Source organism: Triticum dicoccoides, chromosome 6A (assembly GCF_002162155.2).
Source record: "Triticum dicoccoides isolate Atlit2015 ecotype Zavitan chromosome 6A, WEW_v2.0, whole genome shotgun sequence".
In the NCBI taxonomy this organism is placed as follows: domain Eukaryota; kingdom Viridiplantae; phylum Streptophyta; class Magnoliopsida; order Poales; family Poaceae; genus Triticum; species Triticum dicoccoides.
This window is the reverse complement of record NC_041390.1, coordinates 127,830,249-127,840,301: the sequence shown is the minus strand read 5'-3', so window position 1 is coordinate 127,840,301 and position 10,053 is coordinate 127,830,249. Positions and strand designations below refer to the sequence as shown.

At 44.1% G+C, this 10,053-nt stretch overlaps 1 protein-coding gene across 1 annotated transcript; it reads right to left on the bottom strand.

The window, feature by feature from the left end:
- Positions 1–414: 414 nt before the first annotated feature.
- On the bottom strand, positions 415–7,102 carry LOC119316236 (protein S-acyltransferase 24-like). Its single transcript, XM_037590546.1, has 13 exons — positions 6,664–7,102; positions 5,682–5,822; positions 4,916–5,028; positions 4,729–4,808; positions 4,440–4,603; positions 3,758–3,896; positions 3,580–3,679; positions 3,326–3,383; positions 3,104–3,181; positions 2,901–2,999; positions 2,307–2,385; positions 2,074–2,222; positions 415–1,406 (listed from the first exon to the last, which is right to left on the bottom strand). Exons 1-13 carry the CDS (start codon positions 6,949–6,951, stop codon positions 975–977), a joined length of 1,920 nt encoding a protein of 639 aa, XP_037446443.1. The 5' UTR covers positions 6,952–7,102; the 3' UTR covers positions 415–974.
- Between the last annotated feature and the right edge of the window lie 2,951 nt (positions 7,103–10,053).

Sequence of the window (10,053 nt, the reverse complement as noted above, 5' to 3'; positions counted from 1 at the left end):
TGGCGATCTCAGGAAGAAAAGCTTTTAAGTTGAGAGGCTAACATGTTTGATATTACTTTGTGTACCACATTGCATAGACTGATTGGCCTAAATAAAGTAACCATCTCCGGAAAGTTTACCTTAGGGATCATCACAACTGAAGTATTATTCCATCCATCCAGAATCTTGCAATTATTTACCGCCTGCAAAACTTCCTCAATCAGATCATCACCAACTTCCTCAATCAGATCATCACCAAGCATTGGCCAAAATCTTTTATAAAATACCGTATGGGGTGCAGACGAATCGCAATGATATTAATGGTTTGTTTGAAAGAAAAAAACGCTTGCGCACTATACTCAAGGGCAGCAAACTCCCTCGCCATATAAAGGTTCATTTCAGTACATTTCATCTCCAGAGAGCTGGAAAAGGTGATTAGAGATCACACCGTCTCATATGTAACACTGGCACTCACACAAATTCGATTCATGTTTACATAAAAAGTGGTAATGAAGCCAACATTTCGCTCACTAGAGCAACACTGAAAACGAAAAAGAAATAGGAAAAATCACGTTCCAGCATTAGGTTACTTCGTAATTTACAGCTCTTCCAATGTACAACTGTATTTTCCAAAATAGGACAGCATCTGAACTATCAACCCTTCATGTACATACAAAATGTCAAACATAATGTACAATGGTGCATTTTTTGCACGCAAAAGAATATTATGCCTTCAGAATTTTTCTGCCGCTTGGAGCTCTCATACAACTTCAATCTCCTTTTGTGTTCTTGCCATCTCAGTACTCACTGAATCTGTGGCTCTGCATCTAGTCATCGACCTTGACGATATCAGTGCAGCCAGAAAGAAGTGATCGCGATATGAAGAAATAGCCAGCCAACTGTGGTGGTGTAACGAACACATACAACTAGAATAAGAGAACACTTGCCTTCTCCAAATGAATCGCAAAGGAACAAGGGGCCATTTTCCAAATGAGTCACAAGGGAAGAAGATTCCGTGCATAACGGCTAGAGGGATTGTTTCGTCCAAGGCCCAACCCTAGGCCCAAAGGGGTTTTGTCAGTCTTCTTAGTGTGATCGCAACATTTAGACGAACTAACTTGGCGATGCGATTTTGAGTTGGTTTGTGAGTCAGCACAAACATGGTCAGCACCATTAGCATGAAGTGGCACGCTCTCACCATTCTGCGAGACTGCACCTCTTGTCATGTGAATAATTGCCATTTCCTCGTCAGGATGTGACGTCTGTTCTACCTTCTCAATATCCTCATTGTACCCCTTCAGGAAGAAGTCAGAACAATTCTTCCTCACCCCGTGATCAAATGGATTTCTGAACCGACCACCTGGGCCTCTGAGATAACTGTACCTCATGGCATTTGCCATCTCATTTGTTGTTATATTCCCGGATATCTGCAAGGCAGGAATTTAGAAATGATCGATACTGTGCAGAAGAGTGGCTTGAACACAAGCTATATACAAGCACGTATTTGCATATCTTTACAGACACAAGAAGAAGCCAACCATTTCAAGTACGAAAGAAGGAATACATAAGCAATGGAAAATATGATGAATCATGTCATCTGCAGAAGCTATTATCTCTACAGTTATATATCGACACAAGCATGTGGATAAGCGGAATAAAGCCGTGTCCATATCAGTACTGGACTAGAGGAAATGCAGACAAAGTATAGCTGACACTTGGCACCAGAAGGATAGTAGAAACATAGCAGAACTGGAATGGGTAAAACAATGTAATGGCATATATATTTCATCAAAGAATGCGACATGTGGTTTAGAAACTGCTTCAACACTGTGCCGGTGACAAAAAGATACAAAAAGGAATTGCTAGATCCTTAGATGGAGTCTAGGCTCTAGATGACCTCAGTTGGTTGCCCATGACAGGACACAGGAGACATGTCCTTACCTGATGGACCCTTGCAGATTTCACAACCAGAACAAAAAAGCAGGAGATTTGGTTCTACGTATTAGGCATGGATTCGATCTGGGGCACAGACCTCAAAGGGTGGAATGAACTGCTGATAGATGATGAAAAGGTAAACGCAGAGATTGTTCTTACCTGTGATGCTTGAACTACTGTTAGAGTTATAACGCCGAAGAAAAGGAAGAGATCCATTATAACAAAAGACACCACCCAAGGATGGTTCATAGCTGAATAGTTAAGCCATCCATCAAACGATGCTGGAGAGCCTGGATCACCTGCGACTCCTGCAGCAACAAAAATGATAAAAGATTAGGATATTTTCCATGCGACAAATTGTACAGGCAAAAGAAAAGAAGATGTATACATACTTATGACAGCCGTTGCAGCAGTAATGATCATCGCAGAAACTTCTAGGATAAGAAACATAAAGAACTCCCATTTGTTCTTCTGCAATTGAAACCAATTGTTGCTTAGACTGAACGATGCCGCAAATTTATATATAATAAATAATAAAAAGTGAACAAAAGAAATTGCAATTCATCAACTAGGCGCAGAACAGTCTTTTCTTGCTCCTTGGCCTCAGCTTGGGTGTTTACACCAAGTTCAGTTATCAATGCTGGGCTGAAACATGCAACTTTTTAATCCAAAATTATTAATATACACCCTCCGCTTGTAAATTGATGGCGTTTTTAGACATTGACACAGTCTTCAATATGCATCTTTAACCATTAGTTCTCGTAGGCATATATCTAGAACATACCAAAAAAGGGTACAATAAAAAGTATTTTTCATGACAAGTCTAATGATGCTATTTTTCCCTTACCAAACTAAATATTTTTTATATGTTAACAATCAAGTTAGAAAAGTCTGATTTCATGCCTTCTAGGAAGTCAGCCAGAATGGAGGTAGTATTTGATTATAAAAATAATGAAGTTCCACATACAAAAAGACTGAATCAGTACCTTTCCGATGCAATTTGAAACCCAAGGGCAGTGATGATCAAATTGCTCAACACAGCGATCACATGTAGAGCAGTGTTTTGAGCGTATGGGCCTCACAATCTATTGAAATAACAAAAATAATAATTATTTGAGGCTGAAGATAAAAAGGAAAAACGACTTGATTGCTGATTGGTGATTACACAATGAAAAGGGAAATAACTTACTTTGCAAGTAATACATAGTTGAGACCAATTGCCAGCCAGAAGTTCTGGGTTATCTAGACCCCTCTTCAACAAAGGTTCCTGGAGGGGTCAAACACACGAGATTAACATTGCACATTTTGTACTATGCATAATATTTCAAGTTTTCAAGGTGACGATCTAATAAATAGGAAATCAACATATCGATAGGATGCCACAGTGGCTACCCAAATCTTTCATGCTTACATCATCTCTTTGAGTTTGCGAGTCTCTTATATTCTTGTTGATGTAACCAGGATCTTTCCTGCATAACAAGTATGGTCATACACATTCCAAACGAATTTCAAATGATCAAAATGACTTCCACTAAAAAAGGATCAAAATTGCATATGGTACCAAAACAGAAGATACGAATGCTTATTCTCCCAAACCTCATGATCCGACAAAAGGTTACTATGTATGTAAGAATAATACATAAGAAACCCTGACCAGATGTTTACCTGCTACATCTATAAAACATAACTAGTCCAGCAATTGCAAGGAAAACTCCCAACCATGAAAAGAAACCAAATAGTAATGTCATATTCGAGTTGTATTGTCCTGCATAGAAGGAAATAATCATTGTCATGTAGTACTGGATAATTAAGGAGTCTCAAGAGAGTCCAAATAGTAATATACCTGCGATAACTGAATGTATATATGCAACAATTAAGCCAATAATAATACACCAAAGCACAGGGGCAAGTCCTAATTTTGATAGTTTCCCAAAATAATTGTTCCCACCACATCCTCTTTCATGCACTTTTCTAGCATTCCCCTGCATAAAACCAAACAAACCATCGAGTCGATCTTCAGCATTTGCCTGCTGTACCAGAAGAAATCTTACATTGAGGGTACTAATGACCACTGTAAGTATGTAATCTAGACTGGCGATAGGCCAAAGTATATTCTCCACAACCCACGGAAGTTATAGATGAGCAATTTGAGCAGTGGTCACAATTTTCCGCTTTGGTCCTTCCTTTTCAGTATCACTAGTGCTCTATAAACACAGATGTTCACTTTTTGGGGTAAAAAACTAATGTTGGGTAGCAGAACTTATAGAAAATCTATTGGAAAATAGCAGGAGCCATGGAACGCACTTACTCCACTAATACTGGAAACTACTTGCAATCATGTATGTACAATAATTCTCAAGGACAAACACATGCAACTACACAAAGTGCAGCCATCAGTTATGTGTTTCATGCAGTTTAATCAACAAACCTATTTGATTACCCATAGAGATAGAATGACTCTTGAAATGCTAGAAAGTTACTCAAGTATGTTAACAAAAAACACATTTAAAATTCATAATACTCACAAGGTAAAATGCAACTTGCCGGTGACTCTTATCAGCAGCAAGTTGGGCTGGAGTTAACCCAGTATTGTCTTGCACCATAAGGTCCTCCTTCTTACCAACCTGAACTAACACAGTGCATGACTCCATATTCCCCCGAATGGCAGCCCAGTGTAAAGGAGTACAACCTATGGAAAGTATTTATGTATGGAATGAATACCAAGCTCCCAAAGAAACCAATAGTAAGGAGAATTCATGCTTTCGTGATTCATCTTAAGGTGGTAGGAAGGCTTGTAAAAAAGTGAATACATGCCTTCTTTATCTTGCCGCCCCCTATAAGCACCCAAAAACAAAAGGAGGCGTATGGAGTCTGCAAATCCCTTATAAGCAGCCCTACAAATGTTAAGAATATTTACACGTCAATAGGGCTACCATGTAGTCATGTTTCAAAGCATATTTAGAAGGGCACACATGTAAAAAAAGGAGGAGAAAGTACAGACCAGTGAAGAGGACTTCTGCCATCATTGTCAGGGACATCAGGATCAGCATTCCATTTTGAAATAATGTGATAAAGAAATGCTGTCTGACCATACTGTGCTGCAACATGTGTGGTCTGTGACATTACAGTAGATTGATTAAGGAACCATAAAAAAATACTCCATAAACAAAGCTAACACTGGCTCGTTGACTTATTCTTCTGTTGAAACTTGTATGTGCTACAAATAACTAAGTAACTAATGTACATATTACATAAATAATGTTAGTACAAATATTGCAGGTTGGCATTTGGACGAAAATTCAAAGTTAACGTAAACCAAACCAGTCATCTCCATCCAAAGTTAACGTAAACCAAACCAGTCACCGGCAAGTTGCATCTTCACAGTTGTCAAATTTGCATGCTAGAAGAGCAAAATTGGGTTGGTACAAAGAAGATAAAGCCATAATAACTATTATCATGAACAAAAATGGTTCATACTTGTACATCTATCCTGCCAAAACCGTACTACGGTAAGAGACAGAGGTTATTAGGGCAATTAACAGAGAGCCGATGGCAGTGCTACATCATTTCTTAACCTGTATCTGTGTACCGCGAAATAAAAAGTTCACTTATTTTGTGCCAGAGGTAGTAATCTCCTCAAACAAACGTACACGGGCGCGCACACACACAAAATCGACCTCGGGTCAACTAACCAAAACATATTAGATAGCAAGGAACATTAGAGTTGACAAGTGGCATGGGTACAACAGATAAGTTAGTACACAAACCTGATATCCATATAAATCAGCAGCATCAACCTTAGCTCCTTCTTTCAGAAGTAGTTCTGCAGCTTGAATATGACCACGCACTGCACTCCAGTGAAGTGCTGTTTGCCCTGTATGGTCTATAGCATTTACATCTGCTCCGTGCTGTCCAGATAACAAGCAAATAACCATCATCACACCATATAGCAAACAAAATGCATATAACAGTAAAGGAGTGCATAGCAAAATTGTGATAAATTAGGTCAAGATCGGCGAAGAGGTGCTATGGGTAACCATCCTGAAGCTGGCACTTACATCTATGATTAACCCCACAGATATTCAGGAGGTTAAGTTGAGAAAGCTGATGTCAAAGAGGTTGGTTGTAATAAACCTTAACAGCTGTGTGTATACAATTGAAACGAACCAACCAACATGGTATATGATCCAGTTTGGTCCAGTGGGATTATAACTCAGAAAAGTTTGTATGCCCGACAGATATGGAAAATGGCTAGTTCAGAGGGCCCTCTAAGCACTAATCAAGCAGATATAAGAAGCCTTGGACTGGCCCTGCTCAGAGCTACCCACCAACCATACTACCATGGCATTCACCAGATAAATGCCAAAACAGCATAAAGGCAAGCCCAAAACCTACACCAGCTTCCCGATGATGCCGTGCATACATCACCAAACCCCAAGAACCCCACAACAAAAGGATAGTATTATACTTTCCCGTCACTACAAGGCACGAACCAAAAGCACACATCGGCCGTGGCAATTGCAAATTTTCAACAATAAGTGCGACAAGGGTGTCGACATTACAAAACATTCAGCAGGAGCTACACTACACCTCGGCTGCGAAATTGGGGGCTGATCAAAGCAGGCCAGCTATCGAATTGGATTGCTAAACAATTAAACTGCAGCAGCAGGAGGCACCCCTCCATCGTCACAGTTTATAACAAGCAGCAATTGGAAGCTACGTGTTGGGGAGCTCGGGGAAATGGCGGACCTCGAGGATGTACTGGGCGGCGGCGACGCGGTTGTTGAGGGCGGCCCACTGAAGCGCGTGGTAGCCGAGGCCGTCGGGCTCCGTCACCGACCGGCCCTCCAGCTCGACGAGGCGGTGCAGCTTCTCAAGGTCCCCGTACGCGGCGCCCGTGTACACGTCGTCCTTGAGCGACTCCTCCTCCGCCGCCTCCGCCTCCCCCGCGGCGGCCGCCCCGCCGGCCCCGGCGGGGGAGGCGACCGCGGCCGCGGCGGCGGTCGTGTCCTCGAGGACCTCGATCTCCGACGCCATGGCGGGATCGGGCTCTCCGGATTGGGTCGGGAAGGGAGGGGAGGGGGGTTGGAGGACGCTGGACGCGGAGGTGGCCCGAGGGACCTTGTCGCGGGGGCGTTTTTGACTCGGTATTTTTGGTGTTTTATTATTTCGTTGGTTTTGGCCGGAGGAAGAAGACGGGCGCAGCCGCACGGAACGACCCAACGACCGGGGAAGGGGATCTTTGCACTCGCACTTGCAGGCCGCGACGCCCCATTTGACCATTCTGGCTGATTTTTGTTGACAAAGCAGCAAGCTACGTTAGAGCGTCTACAGCCGGACGTTGTAAATTCAGCCTCTCAAACATCCAGACGCGTTTGCGAACACTGATCGAACACACCTTAAATTAGTCATTTTGCATCCGTCTCTTTCATATTTTATCCTTAGATCACACAAAACATGCAAAAATAATCTTACATACTACATCTACGTACTACCCTAGCTACTCTTCATCGTCGAAAATATTCACGACGATGATGCCGGGCGCCGACTACACGGGCGGGTAGGAGGGCTGCGGCTCATTCTCCTCCTGCTCGATCTCATCCATATAGACGAACATCTTCGTCACGTCCGCGGCCTCTTACGCCTCCATCTCCTGCCGGCGACGGTGTCTTGCCTCCGCAGCCGACTCCGACCGGAGGGAATTGAGGATGGCCTACTGCTCCGCCTGCAGATCCCCGTCGCCAGTGTCCCGCACATCCTCCTCCTCCGGCTCATCCTCCTCCTCCGAATCCACTAGCCCCGCGGCAACCCGGGCTTCGCACCTTGCCCGGATCTGCTCAAGGAGTTCGAGACAATGCTCTGGTGTCAGAAAGCGCTCGCTCCTCACCCGGTGGCGTGGGGCATGGTTACTAGGTGGACAGGTGGAGTGGAAAGTGGCGGCGGCGGCGGACAGGAGGAAGAAAATGTAGATGGATGGTAGGGTTTCGGTGCCATCGGCCGACTTAAATAATCAGGCAATGCACTACGCGGCCCGCCGGAGCTGCGCCACGCGACGCCACCGGACGACGGAGGAGACGAGTTTCGGACCGCCGGGTTTGAGCGTGTTTCCGGTTGAGACCCTTTCGTCAGTCCGACGTGGCGGGTGTGCCCGGGTGTTTAAGACAGGTTTGAATGGTCCGGTTGTAGATGCTCTTACAGGCCAGAATAAGATAAAAAAAATCTATTCAAATTATATATATAGGTTTCATGTCTTTTTTAAAGAAGACACCCCATATATTGATTAATTAAACAAAAGGTTATTACAATCATTCGCCACGCAGGGCCGAATTTCATGTCATAGGTCTACCTGCTAAGATGAAATAACATTAGGCTTGAGGGCAGGGAAAACATGATAGCCAAAGCTGAAGCCTATAAGATCAAAAAAAAATTGGAAATTTCTCAAACTTCCAAAAGTAAGTCATTCCCTGAGTTTCCCATTTTTACCCTTCATAATCATGCTTGTGACATACTCTCTCTGTTCCTCTATATAAGGTGTATTTGTTTTTCAAAAGTCAAAGGAGTACAAGTTTGACCAAGTTTTTAGAAAAATATATTAATATTCACAATATGAAATTTATATCATTTGATCGATCATGAAAGGTAGTTTCCTATTTTATTTAGGACGCCGATAACGCGCTGACGTTCGGGCTATAGGGTCGCCGCGCCGAACGCCCCCGTTCGGACCGGTAGCGGATCGAGCCGAACGAAAACGTTCGGACATGATCGCTTGTCCCCTGAACGACCCCAATCAGCGCGCCACCTGGGCACCTGGTTAGCGCACGACCTGGTCAGTGCACGACCTGGTCAGCGCGCGACCCTGACCGCGGCGCGTCCCACCCGAGGTCATCACCCTCCTCCATCCATCCCGATACCCTCCCGAAACCCTTGCAGTCCCTTCTTTCTCTCCATCAGCGGCCTGTAACTCCCTGAAGTTGCCATGGCAAGATCCCAAGATTTGTAGGCCAAATCGAGCCACCGACCAGGTGAATTCCTCGCCCATCCCCTCTGGTCCCCGTCATCCCCATCTCCGTCGCCGGGCATGTGTATCCATTAAGTTGGCATGGCAAGATCGGCGACGTGTAGCCCAAATTGAGCCGCCGGCCACATGAATCCCTTGTCCCCTTCTTCGCCCTCACCATCCCCATCACCCCACCCGCACCCCACCATCTCCTACCCTTCCCATGAATCACTGATCTGTAGGGGGGGGAACTGCCATGGCAAGATCTGGGAATATCTAGGACGTGGTTGCTACTGATCTTGCCACATCTAGATAGTGGCAGTAGATCTAGACTAGGATATGGTTGGCAGATCAACAACAGTTCCCATCCCATGAGGTGATGGTAGTGATGCAATGCAGGTGTTCAATCAAATTATTTTCATGTTCGTGATGTGGTTGTAGCCATGTGCATCATGTGGGTGTTGGCATGTGCATGCCCTATTGTTGGAAGTATGTGTGTGATGTAGCTGATAGCATTGCATTAGTACAGTGAGCTCCGAAACAAGCGGTTTAAAACCCATTTTCGCGACGGCATCTGGAACCGTCGCCAAGTGAGTGTGGGTGATAGGGGGGTCCTTCCCACACGACTCAGAAACCATCGGGGATATGCCCTCCTGGACATACGTTCGGCAAAATGAGATTGTGTGCGACTGGCGAGCGCTCAAATATGAAATACGTGCAGTAGAGCTAAAAAATTCAATTATACGGTGAAATTGTTTCCGATCGCAAGTACATCCCACACAGTCAGTCCCCGCTAAACATTTCCGTTCGTATGTACATCCCACACAGTCGCTCGAAGGAAAACATTTCCGTTTGCAGGTACATCACACACAATTTTTTCCGTTAAATCATTTGCGTTATTGAATATATCACACACGGTCCGTGGAACAAACTGTGTGGCAAAGGCTATCCATCACACACAGTTTTCATGTGGTAAATGTTTGCGCAAGGTGGCCTAACGCAAACAGTTTTCAAGAGAAAGTCATGTGTGATTGTTCATTGATCCAACACGGTTTATTCCTAGAAACTGTGTGCGTTGCCTGAGGTCATCGCCCACGGTATTTTTTTAACAACTGTTTGCAATAGCAAAACCCAATTAGCAG

Coding starts and splice junctions, on each gene's coding strand:
- LOC119316236 (XM_037590546.1), bottom strand. CDS start 6,951: ATGGCGTCGGAGATCGAGGTCCTCGAGGACACGACCGCCGCCGCGGCC. Junction 5,823..6,663: donor CCGCCCAGTACATCCTCGAG/GTCCGCCATTTC, acceptor TTATCTGGACAG/CACGGAGCAGATGTAAATGC. Junction 4,809..4,915: donor GGCAGAAGTCCTCTTCACTG/GTCTGTACTTTC, acceptor TAACATTTGTAG/GGCTGCTTATAAGGGATTTG.